Source organism: Takifugu rubripes, chromosome 6 (genome assembly GCF_901000725.2).
Source record: "Takifugu rubripes chromosome 6, fTakRub1.2, whole genome shotgun sequence".
Lineage (NCBI taxonomy): Eukaryota > Metazoa > Chordata > Actinopteri > Tetraodontiformes > Tetraodontidae > Takifugu > Takifugu rubripes.
Genome location: NC_042290.1, coordinates 3,375,169 through 3,397,222, shown reverse-complemented (window position 1 = coordinate 3,397,222; position 22,054 = coordinate 3,375,169). Strand labels below are relative to the sequence as shown.

The 22,054-nt window shown below is 41.9% G+C and overlaps 1 protein-coding gene across 1 annotated transcript; it reads left to right on the top strand.

Moving 5' to 3' along the window:
• The first annotated feature begins 4,374 nt into the window (after positions 1-4,374).
• On the top strand, positions 4,375-14,377 carry adra1ab (adrenoceptor alpha 1Ab). Its single transcript, XM_003965146.3, has 3 exons — positions 4,375-4,557; positions 8,105-9,358; positions 13,370-14,377. Exons 2-3 carry the CDS (start codon positions 8,440-8,442, stop codon positions 13,813-13,815), a joined length of 1,365 nt encoding a protein of 454 aa, XP_003965195.1. The 5' UTR covers positions 4,375-4,557; positions 8,105-8,439; the 3' UTR covers positions 13,816-14,377.
• Positions 14,378-22,054: the final 7,677 nt, after the last annotated feature.

The following is a 22,054-nucleotide window of genomic DNA, read 5'->3' as shown; positions in this document are numbered from 1 at the left end:
ACCACACCACAGAGTGTTTGCAGGACAGAAAATGTAGCAAGTGTTGAGTAGTTTGAGGGGGTTTTAACCAAGTCACGTCCAAACTGTGATAATCTTATGGTGTTTACTGCAGCCAGCCACTAGAGGGAAGTCAATACTTTTAAGGACGTTATTACTGAAAGGCTTCATAAATTCGGTTTTGTAGAGGCACAATGTGAACTGAACAAGCGTGCTGAGTTCCTTGATAAGAATGTAAGATGAATTCCTGTGAAAGTGTTTTCTTAATTGCCAATAAAATGTTATTAGGTTTATCTTGCTGCCTAGCCACTGGTTGCCATGATACCATGTTGATGTTTAATTTTCTTTTAATTTCCCTAAGTTTCATTGATGTAAAATGTACAAAAAGACTGTCTATAGATTGCAAGTGTTGTGCCTCTTTTATAACATTATTGTAGAGCATACCCATGATGCTGGTGTTTAGCCATCCTCACTTTTGACTCCAAAACAGCCGAGCCTTTGAACAATAAGGCATGCTAATCTCAGGATGGCAAGCCTTTACCTCCCCATAAATAATTTATTGTTAAACCAACTCAAGCTGATGAAGTATTTCCCTCAGCCAAGCAGAGGCCGGAGCCGTGCTTCAGTCGTATACCTCTGGCTGTGGAAGGAAATCAGGGTTTAACCTAAAAGTGTAATCAGTTTTATGTTTAAAGTTTGTGACGTGGGACAACATCAGGAAGGGCGACAGAGAGCGATATTTGCCCAAAGCAAAGACCCAACCTTTAAAGCTTTGTTTTTGGAGAAAAAAAATAATGGGGTAAATAAGAAAAGCTGCAGGCAGAATTGCAGTATTACATGAGAAAACAGCCCGAAGTATGATACTGGGAGATCAAATCCAGGTCAGACACTTTTTTTCTGTGTGAAATTTTAAAACCAAAAATGACTCCTCAGATCAGTGGATGATGGCACCCGGTGACAAGAACAAGAGCCACTTCTTGCTGTGAGGGCTAAAGAGAGACAGATTTGGAGGGTGAGTCCTTCGCTAACATTTGAAGGCAACTGTTGGGTTAATATTTGATGACAGCATTGGGAGATTTCTCAGCAAAACTCCTCCAAATCTGTGGCTGAACTTTGTATGGCCTTTACAAAACAGTGGACGGCTTCAGAATCTGGATATAAGGAATTTTCTCCATATTTCTCTTCTTACATCTTCATATACGGAATAAGTAGATAGCTACAGAATTTGAAGCATTTTGAGGTCAGCTTTTTATAGAAGACGTGATTCTGTACTGCAGTTGTAATAATTATTGATTCAGCTCATAATTTTTAATTATGACTTTATTTTTAAGATGTAAAATTAATCCTGCTCTGCATTAAATGTGCTCTCTTTAAGGACAATGTGTTAGATCCATTATATTAAAGTTATCTCTTATTTGCTTTCACCTTGTTATATTCTTATATAAAAGGGCAATTAAAAATGTTCATTGCATTTCAGATAGTGTGAACCTCATAGCTGACACTTATTATTATAGGGTTTCTATTATTTAGGGTTTAAAGGATAAAAATACTTGAATAAATCCTTGAATGCACCCCACACACACAAACATTTTCTCCTGATTATTTTGGCCCGTTATCCATATGTTTACAGCAGTAAGTGTCACAAAAAGGGCAATTAAAAATGTTCATTGCATTTCAGATAGTGTGAACCTCATAGCTGACACATTTGCCTCATTTGTCACGGAGAAGGTTGCAGCTACCATCTGCTGGTTGTCTGAGAATCCCAAGAGTCAAACATGTTGCCATCTACTGCATGCTCTCAGCCTTCTTCCCCTCCTTCCCTACATTCACCCCTCTCACATAGAGAGGTATCTAAATTCTTGACACGTAGCCGACTACATCATCACTAGACTCCAACCCAACCACTCTCCTACAGAGAGTAGCTGCCACCTGTGATCATTCGCATGATCAACTCTTGTTTTCATTTTGCTGGACTCATCAGCTGCATTACACTTTCCTGGGCCTACGTGGGCGTCATTCAGGATGTCATGGCAAGGTCAGTTTTCTGGCTCGTTACCAGCTCTCCACTTGGGTCCCCAACATCACTGCTAGGGGCAATTGCTCTTTGCCATATTCACAACCTCACTGGGACTGATCATCAAATTGCATGGATTTTCGTACCCTTGCTATGCAGATGACACCCAGATATACCTGTCTTTTCCCCCAGATGAACCTTCAATCTCAAACCGTCTCTTGGGCATATCCGCATGGATGCCGAATCATTACCTCCAACTTAAAATTGGTACAACCGAGCTCCTGCTTTTCCTGGCTAACCAATCCATTCATCACAACATTGAGACCTTGTCTTTTGCCAAGGTTGTTCAAAGTCTTGGAATCATGATTGATGATCAACTGTCTTTTTCTGATCATATAGCCTCAGGCTCCTAGTCATGCTGCTTTGCCTCACTCAACACCCAAAGAAATCAGACTATTTTCATATCTTGTTCCCCAAAGGTGAAAAGACCCCACGAGCTCTGTCAGATTAGGGGCGACCATCTCTTCCTTCAATAAGCTTTTGAAGCCACAGCTCTTCAGAGAGAACCTGCTCTCTTAACAGCACTTATTTCTTCTCACTGCCTCTCTCCTCTCCTGTTTATACCCTATTCACTCATTCTCTATAATTCTTAAATCTTAATATCACATCCAAGCGATGTTTGCATGTGGGTTAAGTGACCATCCATTTATGTAAAGCTGTGGAGAACAGTGAACTAACTACCTTTCAAGTGGCGATACAATGAGAGAACTTTTAAGGATTTAGCATTAAGAGATGAATCTTAAATTGTTACTGTCTGTTTACTTTTCACAGACAGAAACCCAAAAGAATCTTCAAGCAAAAAACTTTAATTTCACTGGTAAAAGGATGAAAACAAAAGAAACATTTTAAAGGCATTACAAAGCCAATTTTTAATAATGGATGTAAATTCGGCTGTAGAAAACAAGACAGGCTGAGGACAAGTCCTCACAGTTGCAATTTAAACTCATGGACTGAAAAGATCCATAAGCTGGATCGATACGCCCGGCGGCATCAGACTTATGAGATGGCTCTCTTGTCTGAAGATGAATGCGTCACCCCGGCATTTGAGACAGATTTGAGAAAAGTATAAAGTGGACGCAGCTGCCAGGGCCCTGAGCAGCATCTGACACCCGTGTGGTCAGGTTACCGAACCACCGCTTGAGTCATAAATAACTCAACTTGAGACAATAACCTGAAAAAGCCTATTTGTCATTGCCAGAGTTTGCAGCGTTACGGGAAATATCCTAAAGAAATTTTTCCCAGATGTAAAAGTTAATTAAAAAGTTATGAAACAAAGTGAACAACTGTTCAAGTTCAGAACTATGTCCTCTTTCAACATTCAAATTTCAAACTGGTGTTAATGTGGGGCAACCAAAACATTATGTTTGATCCTGGAGATGACGAACGTGACATTTTTCTGTCACCTGATTCTTTACAGCTTTAAAGATTACATATCTGACTGTGGCTTTATGTCTCTGTGGAGTGGTTTCTGAATGTTTGTGATGCTGTACAAATGAATAAGTGCCTGATGCTTTCCACTGAGGTGAAGCAGTCAGGAAAATGATGTCGAGATTTAGTGGAACCTGCCGTGTCACCTTGCAACTAACATCAAACGTGAACTGAGCTGATTGGACCAAAGCAAAACTTCAAAGTTTGATGCAACGCCTGATCTCACCTCAACATGGTGATGTGAAATTGTAGCTTCAGTCCCTACAGACTGCTGAAGGTATTTTTCTACTCTGGGCAGTCACTTTACTGCGTAGTGATGTAAATCGCTGCTGACTTGACTTGTAATGTTTGTCAATACCATTTATGGTATATTTTCTATTTTTTTAAGGTGACTCAGTATTGCATGCATCACTGATATGTTTTTTTCTTCCTAAAATTAAATTTAGAAACAGGACAAAGAAGGTAATGGAAAAGGTTATCAGCACTTAATCTAAACAGACATTAATTACAGTAATTTAAATGTCTTACAAACCTTTTGTGGGTTTGTAGATGCACGGAAGATAAAAAATATTCCTTTTGTCAACAAAACTCCAAATGAGAATGAAAGTGGTTTTGACCAACCTCCTGTAGACATTTAAAGTACAAAACTTATGGATTTTTGCCAAGACTTTAATTTCCCTCCTGTTTTGCTCACCTTAGTGGCAAACCTGCACTCGAACACAAAGAAGTGCAGCTTTGCTGTTGTTGACCTATTGTTATTAATGGCCTAATCAGTCTGCTTACACCAGGTGATGCTGTAAATTAATGGCTCGTGACCATCCCTTAATTACAGGGTCCATGCTGTCGGGGGGCGGTGAACGGGGGGTGGGCGGGGCCTGGCTGGAGCAGTTCGGACAGTCCTCAGTGTGACTTTCCTGCTCCGGCAGCTGGAGGAAAAAAGGAAGGAGAGGATGTCCGTCCTCAGTCTCTGTAGAGGAGAGAAGAATGACTGCCTGAGGAGCAAATAAGCCCCGCTCTTATCTCCTGCCTGAATGTTTATGAAGGGGCTTTGGGACAAGGTAGGTGTCTCCTCATCTCCTCTTCTAGCCATCTCAGAAGCATCCTTTTTGAGGCTGATTGACTTCTAATTTTCATAAAGGATCACTCTGGCTATTTTTGATCCACTCTAATTAGTTGCACTGTTGTTCCCTCTCACGGATCACTGTGAGATGCCAGCAGCAAAACATGGTGTTGTGTGCATCATCAGCTTGGATGTGAAGCAAATAGAGAGCAGTGTTTAATAGAGTCTTATTCATATTTTCATTTCTCACCCAGCAGCTAGCTGCCCTGAATCTGAAGTAACCCAGAGAATATACAAATGCTAATAGAAAGAATGTGGATATAAATGTGAAGAGCACATTAGAGTTAATGCAGCATTAAAAGGGCACAGGGTTTTCAACCTGCGATGTATGCTAAAATTACTCGAACGAGGAAGTGAAATCGTTCCAGGCTAATTTCGGTAATAAAGAAATAGGAATGTCAGGCAATTTTTTTCTAATGGAAAGTGCAGCCTACACAAAATGGTCCTTAAACATTCACTGGAGCATTGATCCAAAGAAACAGAGGAAAGTTGCTCATATTATAGTTTTCATGCATGATTTCTGCCGTGCTTTGCAGTAGAACATAATATCATGATGACCGGGGGAGGAGGGTGTTGAATGGACGTTGTGCTGCATATGTGGCTCAAAGAGGCCAATATCATTTCAAACCAGAGTTTATCAGAGTTGGATCCTATCACGCAATGCATGTTTTCAGTTGTTTTGCACATACCGACAAAGCTGGAAAATGTTCTCATATATTTGGGGGATCTCTGCTATTTATCCTACCCAAATGATGCTAAATGAGCTAATTCATTCGAATGTACTAGCACTTCAATGCTAAAGAGTCAGCACGATCAGAGGCATTAACTCAATTAGCCTCGTCTTTAAGAAGTGACTGAAGTCAACAACCCCAAAGTTCAAGGAAATTCAAGGAGATATTTTCAGTCTAGACCTCTCAGTGCTGAAGCCTGTATTTATTAAATCAAGCACACAGTCGTAGAGGGAGTGATGCTGTCGCTCCATTCATGAGGCTACATTAGGCATTTAATATGCTCGCTAATTAATCGCTTTCCTGAAACAAAATCATAATGAGTCCAATTAGAGTTCTGATTGGCTGACTTGCTCTAAGACTATAATGGACCCTCGGGCTGAGAGAATGACATCAGTAAGCTCCTTCAAGGACACGACACCATCTTTGTAGAACTAACGATGATGAGTGCTGCACCTTTGCAATTCAGATGTAAAATGGACTGCCGATTTGTTCCCTGATAGATTTTATTCGAGCAGCTTCACGGGGAGAAAGGATGGATCGTGTGATCTCAGATGTAATACGCTGCCTCTTTTTATTGTCTTTCTGACTGATTTGCATGGCGTGAAACCTCAAGGCATTACATGAGAGGAATGGTATCGAACTGAAATGATAATTTGAAGGAATATATCTGAGATAGTCCATTTGAAGTCATAAACATTCACAGCTTTCGGGAAAATCCTCTATCCAAGGAGGAGGAAATTATGATAAATAGAAACAAAAACACACAGGCTTTCTGGAGGGAGGGTGTGCATTCATAACATCTGCCTGAGATGACATTTAATGCATTATGCACTAGCAAATCATCATTTTATCTCAGCTCTTCCATCAGCCGCCCCTTCCATAATAATGCAGCCATGAATGAGACATAAAGTGAAAGGACAGGCTGTGGACTTTTAATTTTATGGCACACTCTGGGTTATGAGCCTGGAGCCAAGCACCAACCTCGCACATACGAATGAAGTGTGGGGTGTCAGACAAGCAGGTTCTGAACATAAAACTGTCACGTGTCCCAGTCTCGCTGGGTTTTAATTTCAGGAGGTTGATTTGCAGGTCAGAAAGGCAGCAATGAGAAATCTCAGACCCTCCATCAATAAACTAATTCTGGATTATACTTCTGGTTTAAGGCATCATTTTTTAATTCTGTGCCTCCTTCCAGAGGAAAGCTTGCCGAGCAGGTGAGTCTGGGATGGAAGCGATTGTGGAATCTTCCTCAATCTGGGGAGATAAGGCGGGCTGGCAGGAGGAGAGGCAGAGAGGGAGAGCAATTGTTTTTCGCCTGACCTTATCTCCCTTTGCAGCTTCTTCTGAACCGCTGCTGTAAATCCAGCATACCAGACAGTGATGGAATATGCCGACGTGCTCTTGATGTTCCGACAGAGGAAGGTCGCTGCCAGCCTGGAACTGCGCCGGCAAGGGCCACTCGCTCGAGTCTGCGCGTCGTGTAGACTGTCAAAACAAAAGAGAGCGCTGAACCAAAACTGATTGTCAAGAGCTCAGAAGTCTGACAATCCTCTGTCCCACTTGGAGCACATACAATCAAAGCCTGACTGGATTTAACAAGAGAAAACCAGCCAGAAAGCAGTTCTTGAAGTTTCCTGACTGGGGCTCGGACAAGCCTTGGTAAAAGTCATTCAGCACGTTTGCCTCCTCAGATGATGTGACGGATGCAGGATACACATAAAGACCCTTTAAGAAGAGCTCCAGATTCCCATCCAGGTCCCCATTGTTGAACCTTCAGGAACCCCTTTTTGACTGACACCAACACAAATAATAGGCTAAAGTTATGCCAAGAAAGGGTCTGTCTAAAGAAATATAATCATCAACCACAGTTGGCCAGTGCATTCATCCTTACAAAATCTCCTAAAGAGCTCTGCATACTGCATCATGCTGCTTTTGAATCCTATCTCCAGCAACTATTTCCTTATTATTTCAACTCTCTTCATAGCTACTGATCCTGATGCGTTTGAAGCAGTGTTTGCTTTGGCAAATTTTGTTCCCCCTCGCCGTGGGACACGCGAGCAATCGCAAGCGTTTGATCCCACGTGAACGCGTGACAGGCGTGACCGCTCTTCGGAGGCTTTATCTCTTTTATTCTTTTTCATCCTAGCCCATGTTTATCTCCCCACGCTGATATCCCGGATCTCCAACACGTACACCGTGAGTGGCGGTGAGTGGGACTATCAGGCAGAGGCAATTCGAGGTTCAATTCCCGGCCTGTCATCTAACAATTTGAGTTCAGCACAGCTTACAGACACAAAAACCTTAAAGGAAGTCATCACGAGCTCTGGCGGAATGTCATTTCTCAAGGAAAATGACCAATGCTTTCATTTATCTCCGTAATCCCTGCACGGCTGACTGCTTTTTCTCATAATGTCATAGCATTTTGCCTTTGCCCTGAATAAATTCACCATTAGATGAGAGCTGCATCCCCTCACAGTTGCTGGATATTGATTTTTTTTTTTCTTTTCTTCAACTGATCTGCCCGGTTACATGAAGGAGAACCAAAACCGGGTGTTTTCCTGTGATTGCAGTTGTGAGAGCCGACAACCATCTACCACCAGTGTGCTCTGATGCGTCTGTAATCAAAGACTGGTCAGAGGGCGTTGGAAATGAGGCTGAGCAATTTTCCCAGTGCGGCCACGCTTGTTATCGTGTATTCCACGTGAGATGTTTTCTTCGGTCTATCTTAAATTGTTTTTTTTATTGTGTTTGCAGACCTCCAGCGGTAAACCTTCCGACATGGCTGACATCACTACCATCCAACAGCGGCTGCCAGTTGCAATATGAATATGGAATGATGCCAGACTCCGCATGACACACTGTACGGCAGCGCTCTCTGTGGAAATAACGTTCTGTCAAGGAGCTCGGGCCAAGGCCATATGATTGGTGGAGTGCTGGCAAGAGTTACTGCATCAACAAATTGACTTTAAGGGCTACTTATGCGGCAGGAAAAGCTTTTCATGCCGTGCATTGAGGGGAGCAGAGAGGAGTTATTGCAGTTTGAGGAAGGGATGATGTATGATCCTCTGGGAGACTAGCACTCGCACAAAATGATCTTTCCTGCTGAGAACGTGAGCGTATCCTCTGTGGAGGAACGCTGTCTCAACTGCAGCTCCACCGCCCACCCAGAGGTGGACGTCATAAAGGCAGTGCTTCTGGGGCTGGTCCTGCTGGTGTTCGTGATCTTTGGGGTCTTTGGTAACATCCTGGTGATCCTGTCGGTGTTGTTCCACCACCACTGGCGCTCTGTGACGCACTACTTCATCGCCAACCTGGCGGCGGCGGACCTGCTGCTCAGCTCGGCGGTCCTGCCCTTCTCCGCGACCTCGGAAGCTCTGGGACGGTGGGTGTTTGGCCGACCCTTCTGCAGCGTCTGGGCCGCCCTGGACGTCCTGTGCTGCACCGCCTCCATCCTCAGCCTGTGCGTTATCTCGATCGACCGGTACTTGGCTGTCAGTTACCCGCTGCGCTACTCCGCAATCGCAACAGGGAGGCGAGGCTTGGCGGCGGTGGCGGCTCTCTGGGGTCTCTCGGCCGCCATATCCGTAGGCCCCCTGTTTGGCTGGAAGGAGCCCGACCCAGAAGATGAGTCGGTGTGTCGAATAACAGAGGAACCCGGCTATGCTTTGTTTTCAGCACTGGGGTCATTTTATATCCCGCTGGTCATCATCCTGGCCATGTACTGCCGCGTGTACACCGTGGCGAGGAGGGAGACAGCGACACTCAGAAAGGGCAATAAGGGAGATGGGGTTGAGACCGAAGGGGTGATGCTGAGGGTGCACAGAGGGAACGCCGCTCAAGCGGAGAAGCAGCAGGATGATAACATTAGCATGGGTCATAAACGCACCACCTTTTCCCTGCCAAGGCTGCTGAAGTTCACCAAAGAGGAAAAGGCAGCCAAGACTCTGGGTATTGTTGTTGGATGCTTCATTCTGTGCTGGCTTCCCTTTTTCCTAGTTTTACCCATTGGTACGTACCTGCTAACCTCTTTTACATTTTTAGGATTAATCTCACAGGACAATTATGTCTGCAGTACAATTAGATGATATGTAACGAGTGAAATTAATCAAAAAAATAAAATGACGGTTAATGAAGGATTTAACACCATATAGTGTTGTAAAGGTATTATAGCGCAATTGAGGCAAATTATATAAAGCAGAATTTATCCATTAATATACACAACTTTTTGTTCTCACCTTTTTAAATTATCAAGCAATACTGACTTTAAATCATTGCTCTGTGAGTTTATGGCCATTTTGTGAGTTTTGTACCAATCACAAATTCTCTCATTAGAAACCCCCATAAAGGAGTGATGTACCAGCCAATTCCCAAAATAATGATAGCTAAGCAACCATAGATAATAATAATAACAATAAAATAAAAGGGAATGCAAAAGTGCAGGGAAATGTGCTATATGAATGTTAAGAGCTGTCAAATCTCAATAGCAGGACAGACTGTGCACCATTACTTTCTGATTTCAGGCTAAAGCCACATCCCAGATTTCTCAAGAGGTGAACAATGAGCTCAAAATGTAAAATTCCAAAATCATTTGGGGACTCTTCACGGCATCATAAATTAAGGGTTTCAGAAAACATTTATATCAAATGTTCATCTGCATGGGTCCTCAATTAATTAGGCTAGTTAGACAAAATTAAACATTAAGATCATGAAACAAGCTAATGTATACAGTGGAACCTCTACTTAAGAACGTCTCTACATGCGAAATTTTCAGGTTACAAAACGGGAAAATATTTTCTCTTGTTACGAAAGATATTTCAGGATACGAAAGGCAAAAATACGCTACCGCTGCTACTCGCAGCTCGCGGAGTTTAGCGAACGTAAACATGCTTGTAGCTGCTCTGCCATTGGCTATCGCCTAGCATCTTCCTGTGATCCCATTGGCTAGGAGGGACGTTAATACGTACAAGTTTGTGTGTATCCCAGCGTCGCCTTCGTTTAGCTTTTATTTATTGTGGGTGTTCGTATGTTTGTCCATTAGATGGCGGTGTTACAACAAGTGTTAACGTTCGTTGCTAGTAATGATGGCTAATGTAAGATTAGCCTGTAATAAAGTTCATTTTGTTCCTGGAGAAGCCTTGCACTGAATTCCTACATTTATTGTGCGGTAATCTAATTGTAACATGTATTTGTTACATGTTTTGATGCATTTTTATGATTTATAAAAAAAATAGGGCCGAATTTTTGAGGGCTTGGAACGAATTAGGGCATTTACATGGAAAACGCTTCTCTACTTTCGTAATTTTCAGGTTACGAAACAACTTCCAGAACCAATTAATTTCATAAGTAGAGGTCCCACTGTATTATGTTTACTTGTAATGATATTCGTATTTCTTGTTCCTTTTCATTGTCTAGAAATGTCCACAGGACTGAAGGAACGGTAGAAACAAATGAGGTCTGTTTGAATTTCTGTGGCGTTTTAGCTGAAAGAAAGCCAAATGTACGTGAATCAATTTTCTGCTGCTGTAGTCAAAACATCAACCTAGTGACAAGATTCAGAAAAATGAGCTGCTCAAAGCTCGATAAAATCCAGTCACACACATACGTATATTGGATCCTCATAGCTGATAAACTTTATCTACAGATTGTGATAACTGTTGTCAGGCCTGATCTTCAATCTTATTTGCTTTTGAAAAAACTCTTGTTGCATGTGAGTGCATGTAAATGTTGACTTGTGTATATTTTAGACGTATGCCAGCAGTCAGTGAAGATCAGATGGTGAGATTACGACCGAAAGGCCTGTTTGATTCCACAAACTCATTTTATTGAGGTCACAGAGCACCACGAAGTCGCGATAGGTGAAATATCCGTGCAGGTGTTGTCTTTCCTCTCTATTGTTCATATGTGGACATTAATAACCAGCTTTACTGAACAGTACAAAGGGTAATCCCTGCATAAACACAACGGTGCCTGTGAAATCCTCGCAGCTGTTGGCTGATTTTTATTGTTTTTAAGGTCTTTTGTTACAGGGATTCAAAAAGCAAAGTGGCAACAATCTTTTTAGTTGTAAATCTAACACACACAATGACCCAAATTGACACTTTCTCCCAGTTTCCATCACATTGTTCCCCTAGTTAACTTGAACTTCTCATGGACTTTTTGATCCTTGTCCAATGTTTGTCCCGAAGGCAAACAGCAATCTTACTTTCTAGAACATGTTACTTTTTAAAGTAAAGATAACACTTCTGTCTGCAAATTCTATTGTAATCCTTTCCTGGTCTTTTCTCATGGGAATATCTCATTTAAATCAACAACAACTATGATGATGATGATGATGATAAAAATAATAATAATACCGGTAATAATAATAATAATAATAATAATAATAATAATAATAGTTATCTACAAAGCACAGCACATTTAAATGGTATCATTAGCATTTAAAATACTAGTGTTATTATTCTAATGCTAATGCTAGCAAATCTCACTAAATCCAGGAGAAACTGTGCTTATACATCAAAGGTAGTTATGTAATGATAATAAATTGTTCTTATCACATCTCCAATTTATGCAGAAAGAATTCTTCGAATCACCAGTTTCCACTTTCCAAAGGTTGTCTGCAGTTGCAACTCTGGTTATTTGCTTATGTAACTGATATATAATTTGGTTTTGCTTTATCCTTTGCAGCCTGAACTGAAATTAGGATGTTAGAGTTGACTGAACTGACAAAATCTCCAATTTTGTAGTTTATAGATTTTTGTTCTTTTTTAAGTGCAAAAACAAATGATGCACTCAAACAAGAGAGAGAATATTCATGTATTTGATGGTCTGGTAGTTTTTTATTTGTTTGTTTTAAGTTGCCAAACTTAAAAAAAAAACTTTAAAAAAAGTGCAGCAAATGGAGTTGTATAGTTTCAGATCATCATCTCCATTGGTGATCTGTCTTGAAGCGTCTATTCAGATTCCTTGGAGGGGGCATCAGAAATTCAATTACAGCCAACCCAGATGACCAAGTAAAACACCACAGTGGTGCTGCAGCTGCAATTTAAAAATGAAATGAACCAAGATATTTACTGCCTCATATGAAAGCTATTATGGCTAACAAGTTCGCTGCTTAATGAGCCGTAATGCCAGGAGGCATATTCTGTCACCCAGGGGTCTCGGGGGGGGGGGGGGGGGGGGGGGGTTGGGGGTTCATCAGAGAATAGTTCTGCATTTTAGGAGAGATAGACCTTCATGGCTCACAGCTCAGCTCTCACTCAGCCTCTGAGACAATTTGATTTTCTCAGCCTGTTTTATCTGGCCTGTGTTCCTGCATTCGGGTCTTTTTTTGTGTTGGCTTGTATCTGGTGGGTTTTATCGCTGCAGCGGAATGAAGCCGCCGAGCTTATAAATAGACTCTTGCTCGTCGCTGGGTCCTGACCAAAGCCTGCTCGGAACAAATAGCAGAACTTACCTACAAACTGAATACTTTAGCACTTAATACAGGCCGAGATACATGAGAATTATGAGCGATTGGTGACCTGAGTTAAATATAAGAGTTTAGGTGAAGGGTATCATCCAAAAGTGTTTTGTCTCTTAAAGGCTACCCTCAATCAGGCCATTTCTCTGCATGAGCAGAAGACTAGACAAGGACAATCTAGAATGAATGATTGGAGTTTTATGTCCAGAGCCCAGAGTGGAGCGTAAGCACAATTGCTCCCTTTGTGACATCTGCAGCTTTCGCTGTTCATTTAGGACGCTAATCAGAGACAGTGCCTCACGTCTGTACTTGTACCGGACTTCAGCTCAATGAACCTTTTGGTCTGTGAACTGAGGAGCACAGAACCGCCAGTTCTTTACTCCCAGCTGAGCAGGAGCATTTGCTGAATTATTTACTCATTAAGCGAGTGAGCACAAGTGCAGATTTTTAACTAGTTGGCCATTAAAGAGAATCACCCCTGTGCACGTCCCAAACTGTTGATGGCGCATTTATTTTTAAAGCAGTCTTTGATTTTGGACGTGTGCTTGTTTATTTTCCAGGCTCTATCTTCCCATCCTATAAACCTTCTGAGACCATTTTTAAGATAAGCTTCTGGCTGGGCTACCTCAACAGCTGCATCAACCCCGTCATCTATCCCTGCTTCAGCCGTGAGTTCAAGAAAGCCTTTACCAGCGTGCTCCGCGGCCAGTGCCGGAGAACCGGTTCCCCGGCTATCAAAACCCAAGGGCAGCCCCATTCATCCAACTCGGACTTAAAACCAAACACTTCTGACCTCTCAGCTGATAAAGCTGCATGTTGTTGGTGTCGCTGCCATAAAGGTTCCTCACCCGACGGCGGCCTGGATCAGACACAAATTCCGAGCAGGAGTCTGCTGAAGGAGTGGTGTTTCTCAGCAAGTCAGACCCCGATACCACCGAGCCCCTCTGGTCACCGACCAACCAAGGTCTTGTGCCTTTCTCTTGGTGTTCCAGGTGAAGCAGTATAGTATAATGGATGTCTCGCTTCAGTATACCTTGAGCGCATGAATGCAAACAATTAACCTCGCTGTAAAGGACCCCTGCAAACAGCCGATAATGGCACAGATAAGGCAGGGGATAATGGTGTTCATGGTCAGCTTTATGGTGCTGAAAATGCCCAGAGTGTCAAATAAATGGGAGGAGATGATGAGTAGACGGTCCTTTACTGTCTGCAGCATTAGTGAGGACCGAAGCCACGAAGGCTGGAGAGAATTTAACATCTAAAAAATAGCGTTATACACAAAATATGGGAGGCGAGAATGCATTAGCAAGCATGTGCAAAGAGTTCGCACCTACCACTGCTTTAGTTTAATTGTAATCAGATGTGACGATCAAGCCAATGAAAGTGGATTTCTTCGAACTTGAGTGTTGTTACTGCAGATTTCTTAAAAGCTCTGGAGAGTAGCTTTTAAATTATCCGAGCACAATTACCATTCAGTGATGTAGAGGCTTTATTTAAACGTCCAACAAAAATGCATTGTCTATGATTGTATCTTGTGCTGTTAATAAAAACATATTTATTTCCTATAATTACTATTACATTCTTAATTTTGCACATCCCCATACATTTAATTATTACCTTACATACACACATGCACATTCTCATATTCTTATCTTTGTGGGGACTTTGCTGGGTATAAATCATTACCCAGCTTCCTACTCTAACACTAACATCCCAACCTAAACCCTAATATAAACCCAGGTCTAAACTAAACCTCAAACCCATGTCTTAATGCTCAAACAGCATCCAAAATGCTCCCAGTTTGCATAAATGTCCACCTTTTGCTCGTAGAATGAGTATATTGGTGCTCACAGTGGATCACTACAAGAACACACATATGTATTAGTTGGTTCCCTCCCTCGTAAACAACACACAGACGTATTTTACTAAAACCATTTATTCAACTCATTTGCAGTTGGAATTAAATCAGACTGAAAATGTAGATAAGCTTCTCAGTAAAGTGGGAAACTGGAGCCATTTAGTGAACAAAAACAACACCCAATTTAATGATGTATCACACTGGAAAAGATAATTGGTTCGACCTTTTGCAGGGTTTAGACATTTTACTAGAAGCTCATGGGCCATTGAGGTTATGTATTTATTTAACATATTTATTTAAAAAGTTTTTTCCCCTTTATTTCTTTTGGGACCAGACTTAACCTAACCCAACCAGTAGGGGGCACAAAGCTTCACTTTAAGTTTGAACTTATCTTGGTGCTACTTCTTCACGTCCATGAATAGTTCACTTCGTTTAGGCTCTGGTGCAGACTAAAGAAGGGAACTTTGGTCCACCTGTGGGTCTGGGTTCACTTAGAAGTGAACTCTGGAGCTTTTCGCTTACAATGGGAATGCAAACGGACTATCCAGCAAACCAAAGACGGGAACTTTCTGTAGTGTTCGGTAAGCTGCTGGAATGAGTAATCTATTACAGTTATGAGCTACTTTTCTAAAAAAATCTAATCATTAACTCGATTTGTCCAGGGTGTGACCCGCCCCTCCCCTGAAGGCAGCTGCAGTGATATTTAGCTCCACGATAGACAATGTAACCCCATAACCTTTGGAAGATGGTTTATTTTATGGCACATTCCATCAGATGGACCCCTGAATTTAAAGCCTGCACGCATTGGTAGTCAATTTTACAGCCGGGAACTTAAATTCTATTATTCTTTATGATCCGTGGTATACCAACCTTAGCTTGAAATGAGACAATAAAGCATCTATGTCACGTAGAGTACAAAAATTGAAATAAATTAAATTAAAATCATCCCTGTCTGTTAATTGCTGCATGTTTCCATGTTTTTCTTCTCTGTTTTGACCCCATCTGACAATGAAAAACACCAAAAAAGGCTGGTCATTGCATCATGTTATAGGATTTAAACAGCGTTAAATGATGTGGTTATGGCTGGAAACTTTTTATTACTAAAGTCTCTCTGATAATAAATAAAACCACAGCGCAGAAGCATTTCCACCCCTCAGCCACGTTATGCTGCATTAGGCCAGACGTTGCTGAGAATGAGCAGTTGACCCCTTTCAGAGCAGCGTGACTAAAGAAAAGTGATGATTTGTGCAGCAACATTTCATGCTGATGCTGACAATCGCAGCTACGGGAGAGACAGAGACGTCGCCCACCCAGTGCCGGAGACCAATAAAATGTCACAGCAATTAAGTGTGTGAAAGTAAATGATGTACTGTCTGTTGATGGGTAATTTTATTCCCATATGCAGCACTTGACATTAAAAACACTATTTTCGTATAATTGTTTGAATGTGACGAGTGTTTACACCCACACAAACACACCTTTTGTGTTCTAATCACACTTTTTTTACTTATATGGTGGCTAATGTTTGAAAAAAATATGCAGAAAGCCTAGGATGTGTGAGAAAATTTCAAACGCAAACCCCCCCGCAGCATAACATATGGGTGAAATAATCACAGTGACAGTGATCAAGGGACCATACATAGCTGAGAGGTTTAGAGCGGCTCTTTTTCCAATAATGTCAACAATTAAAATGATTATAATCGTACTTTACTGTAATGTTGCCGGAATCACAATTAGATTGAAGGGAAATCTGAAAAAGACAGATATGATTTAAGCTCAAGACCACCTTCATCTGAAAATATTTGCAGCGGAATTGAAGGTTTTTGTATGAAGTGACCAAAGTGTCACATTTCTGCCATGATGTGACCTTTTAAACTCACTGGAACTTTGTTGCTTGTGGATTAGAGTACACAAAAAAAATTGGGATCAAACATACGTCACCCTACATCTCAGCCCTTTGTAACTGATAAATACTTAAATGATACAATGATGCATGCGATAGAACCAAATCCACAAGAGTGGGGGGAAAAGGAACAAATAAAGGCGTTGATGACATCTCAGTGTGGAAGCTCCTGCTCTGTGTTGGAGGTGCCAGGGGGTGTCTCAGAGGAACAAGGTCCCTGCTCTTATCTGGCTCCTTCCCTGAGGGAGATAAGAAGAAAGGCTCCTTCCTGGGTGGCTTGTGTCCATGACACAGTGTGGCTGCTTCCTGCGGAGCTCCTGTGGTCGAGCATTTTCACTCACCTCTTTGGGAAATTTACCGCTGACATGTTGCCAGAAGCTTCTGACGTTTAAATAGAGCCTGATATTTTTTAAGGCTTTTTAAAAAAAAAACACACAAAAAAAAACATACATTCAAGACATTTTGGTGGTCTGGGCAAGAACGTACATTTTTTTAAGAAAATAAATGAGTAATGTAGAACGGCTCTATGATACATGTTCTAAAGTTCTAAGGATTCAATTTTTACTGTCTATGTATTCATGGAACATATGGAGATGTTCTCTTCCCAAAGATAGTAACAAATAATAAAAGAGACATCATATACCAGGTGTATAGGTGAGGGGGTTGCTGGATGTGGCGTCCTCGCCAGCAGGGGGCGCCCAAGTCGCACTGTTGCACAGTAAAAGCCTTGTCAGGTTTTGCTATCCAACAATGAATGAATTGACTGACTACTGACTCTTGAACAAGGGCTGAGACAACAGCCTTGAGGAACACCTAAAAAGGAATATCCTTTTATCTGTTATCAGCTGCTAAAAGAAAAGAATGTCAAGGTCACTCTGCTTGGATGCCATAAACAACATATTTGTTTCAAGGGTTCTGAAAGGCTCTTTCTGCCCTCCAGATGTTTTCACACCAGTTATGAGCCAATTGAAGCTTCTTCCACAGATGTATTCATGCAAGGCCACTGTAATGGAAATCCTCTCACCCACTGATGGAAAAGAGAAGACCTGTCATCCCTCTGATGAGATGGGGGCCATTTCTTGAGATCAGGCACCAGATTGCTTGAAAACTGTGAGGTGGAACCGCACAGAGTGACAGTGATGGATTAAAAATGTCTGACAACAGGAGAAAGCTGACTGTAGCAGGACATGAGAACCTACGCCACAGCAACTTTGTCTGCTTTTAATAGATTCAAACTTGTGGTCCCCAGAATCTCTAAAAGTAGAATAAGTTTCTAAGCATTTAGCTACCAGCCCCCCCTGCTATGGAACCAGCTCCCTGTCCAGGTAGGGGAGGCTGACTCCATCTCTACTTTTAAAATTAGACTTAAAACCTTCCTCTTTGAAAAAGCTTATTGTTACTAATTCTTTAATTTTAGTTATTATCCTAGACAAACAAATTATCATGCTTAGGGGGTCATCTAATCATTAGCTTAACATCTTAGTTATACTTATACTGGTCCAGAAATATGATCACCTGACAGGCCTCTGTCACCCCACTGGGTCATGGTTTCCTCTCCTCTCCTCTCCTCTCCTCTCCTCTCCTCTCCTCTCCTCTCCTCTCCTCTCCTCTCCTCTCCTCTCCTCTCCTCTCCTCTCCTCTCCTCTCCTCTCCTCCTTTTTTTAACATCGTCCTTCATCTCAACAAAGTGATGGCTTCACCCTTAGAAATGGAAATCAGGATAAATGAAAATGTCCCTCATTGTTTGCCAATACTGACTGGAACTGGAAGACAGGCCTGATTTGTTCTTCCAGGAACCCCGACTGAGTCTCTCGGTGCTGTTCAGGGTCATGTGCTCTGGGTATCTGCACAAGTGCGCAACTCCTGCAGCCCCCGGGAGCAAAGAAGTGAAGCATTCTGACCTGGAGGTAGAAACTCAATTAGCTTTCAATTATTCCGAGATTAATGGAGAGAAACGAGGCTGCTGAAAACAACTTATTTCCAGGTTTCTTTGTTGAGTGGTGCACAGGGGGGGTTGTTCTATCTTTTATTCAAGCTTAAATGAACAAGTCAACCTTTTTACCATTAGCATCAGCTAACTCAAGCTGGTGTACATGATATCAAAGAGACACAGTTATGTAGAGACTCGTCAGTAACAGATTACTCTTTTGTTTTAATTTTTAATTATGTTTAAAATTTAACATAATGGAAGCAATTATTTAGCACCATTACAGTAATTGGACTCTGTCATAGCAGCACATGACGGAAATCTGAGGGTGCCCATTTGCATGGATTAGTCTGATCTGTTCATTGGAGTTATGGGAACTGCCATTTTATTGCCCTCTTGTTTGACGCATGTCGAGCAATAAATTGACTATACGGAATCTTTCAAAGGCAAAAGTAACACAAAAAAGTTTTTCAAATGGCAAAATCTCAGACAGCCTTGAAGAGGATGAATGGATCCGTGGGGCCATGCAGCCCTGAAAAAAGCTATGTTTAAGCAACAAAAGCAGGTCAGTTCAGCAACAACAGTGTGAATGCAGCATTATGACCATTTTGCTCGCTCATTGTGCGGGTTAACAGCTCATATCTGATTCGGGGGGGGGGGGGGGGGGGGGGGGGGGGTTCCACGGAAATGCTATGAATGCCCCTCAAGAAAAGTTACATTTTATCTAAATAAAACATTTGGCTTGACTCTAGTTGGACAGCCTTAAACAGTTTACTCTCAAACTAGCACGTTAGCACATAGAAGATTTTTTAAAAAGCAGCATATCTGGCAGCTGTTCCATTGAAGGGGAAGCAGACGCTGCATCGGTGTGTCATACCAGACCAAAACACCCACTGAACAGGAGTAATAATACGGTTCCCGAACATCAAGCAAATGAAGCTTGACTGCTCATTTTAAATTAATACAAGGTTTCAGGAAGCAGAACGTCACCACAGAAGCAGACCTGCGTGAATGATTGGACACATTCACTCTAAACAGGATTATTGACCTGTTTGTAACATCTTTTAGTGCTGGTCTTCTGCCCAAGACAAGACCTCCCCCTGCGCGTGCAGAAGAGCTATTAAGACATGGTATCGGCTAACTATCGTAAGGCTGGGATGTCTACCTATTCAGCTCCTCTCTAGGGGGTAATCATGATTTACAGTCTTTTTCTGCAGTCAGCAGCCAGCCACAAAACAGCTCACTAAACTGGTCATTTTAGTGGATTTATCTCGAAGCAGCATGCACAGAATCTGGACAGCTTCAAGTGACATAAACAGTGATTAAAACAAAGTCACAGCATCCCTGATAATGTGTGAGATTAATCAGGACTTCCTGGAATTTGTTTCAGACCCTGGGGAGGGAGGAGGAACAACAGGGAAAAGCTGTCAGATGAATAAACCTATGAGCCAATTTGGGGTTAGAGAACAAACAGGATTTAATGCAGACTCCATAGCTCTGGTAGAGGGAATATTCCCTTATGGGTGGACGACACTGCTGCGTTTCCACGTGGGTTTATCACAACACGTCTGCGGCGGAGGATTTCATTTTTGAGAACTTGTTCCTGCTTCTGTCTGTTTAGTCTGTTGACACAAAACTGGCAGGACGGAGGTGAATGATGAAGATGGTTGGGCTCAAAGGTCATGACGTTTTGATCTGTGCTTTGTCAGACTGAGACTCCCAGCAGTGAGTCGGTACTTTTCCCGGTTGGGGATGAACTCCATCAGTGCTGCGACATCACGGGTCTTCTGGACAGAACAGCTTTTGTATATGCAGTCAAGTGTTGAAGGGTATCACATCCAGTGGCTTCTGGATCTTTTCTTCCTGTTAGCAGGTGTCCGTTTGACTTCTTTTCTGACCTTTTGCTCATCCGTGGTGAGACCTACGGGGGCCGAAGCCGCTGTGATGAAGATTAGCCTGCTGAGGTCGCGGTGGGTTTGATTCAGGTTGGGAAAATGTTCAAGAATATTGGATTGTCAGAAGAGACTGAGAGACATGGTGATTTGTTGGCGTGGAAATGGAAGTAGAAACAGAAGAGGACGGTGTGAAATGGTCCCAACCCCAGCCCAAGGTCGTCCCCGGGGTGGCTGCGTTCACCCTCAGAGGCGAGAGGACCCTGTCCAAAGCCTGAGCAGCAGCTTACAATGAACCCGGGGTTTATTCAAGGATTTCTCACACGTGTCCTGAATGATTGTTCGAGTCAATAATAGATGTGTGGCATTCACTTGCTCTGCCTTGTATTCTTCAAGTATTCAAGAGTGAGTCTGCGCCGCCGTCAAGCACCGAAACAGTGATAACAGAAGGCTGAGCAAAAACCTTGTTTTTCTAGGTGGGGCTCCATAAAATTCAATTTTTTTAATAAAATAAAGTCTCTCTAGACAAAATGTCCTCGTAAAGTTCAGAATACTAACTTTAATAAACACCCTCCTATTGAGAGATCCAATTCAGACTTCAGTGTTTATGGTCTGTGGGAACATATTCGCGACAAGTAAAGATTTTATGATGAGGTCATAACAATAGGCAGAAAGAGATTTAATTGAAAAAATCAAAGAAAGTTGTCAAAAGAAAGAGCCTGCACCACCAGGGTCAAAAAATGAACTTGGGCTTTGATTTGACCATTCAGGTTTTGGGTTTTTTTGTTTTTTAAAAAAGACAGAATTAAAATTTAAAGGTGGCGATCAAAGTTCAGTCCTGAAGTTTAATTTCAGCTGAATCATCTTTTCTCCTATTTCTTTATGTTCCCGAGTGGAAGGTAGATGGGAAAAGGTTTATAAAATCAAAGAATGCATTCATTCAGGATTTAATTAATTCATTGTGGAGAAGGAAATTGTTCATTTTATCGTGGAACTTTAAGAAACATGTGCTGCTGCTTGGTTCCCACTTGCTATTGAAGATTTTAAATCTGTGAAGGGCAGTGACAATATGCTTTTAATTTATTAATATATTACAATGGTCAGCCAGTGGGTGCACATTCAAAAGGAAACAGCAGGAGCAGATGTGTCATAGACCATTTACCTGCTAAAATATTGAGACGAGACAGTCCCACAAGACACGAGTGCACAAGAGTAGCCATTAAGATGACAACACTGCCCCCTAGTGTTTGAATGGTGAACATCCTCTGAGCGATAATGAAACGCTTCCTGTATCAGTCTGATGATTCTTGATGTGCAGCCAGCAAGTATAAGGTTTAGAAAAGCAGTAAATACTATAATATCCTGTTGCAATTTTGTATTTTAAGACCTCAGTGTTTATCTGGAGTCAAGTGCAGAAAGAAAAGTTGGGCATGTCGGGTCTCTGAATAACAGTATGAACATTCCTATATAGTGTTTGAGCCCTTCCACTTTACCACAAGATCTTGAGTTCTAATACCAACCAGGTCATACAGAATTTACATGCAATTCAAAAGATGTGCAAACTTAATCAGACCAGATTTCTGGCATTTTCTACAAACTTTCCCAACCATTTTAATTAATGACTTAGTTCATCTTGATTAGGATGTCTCCAGTAAGTCTCATTAC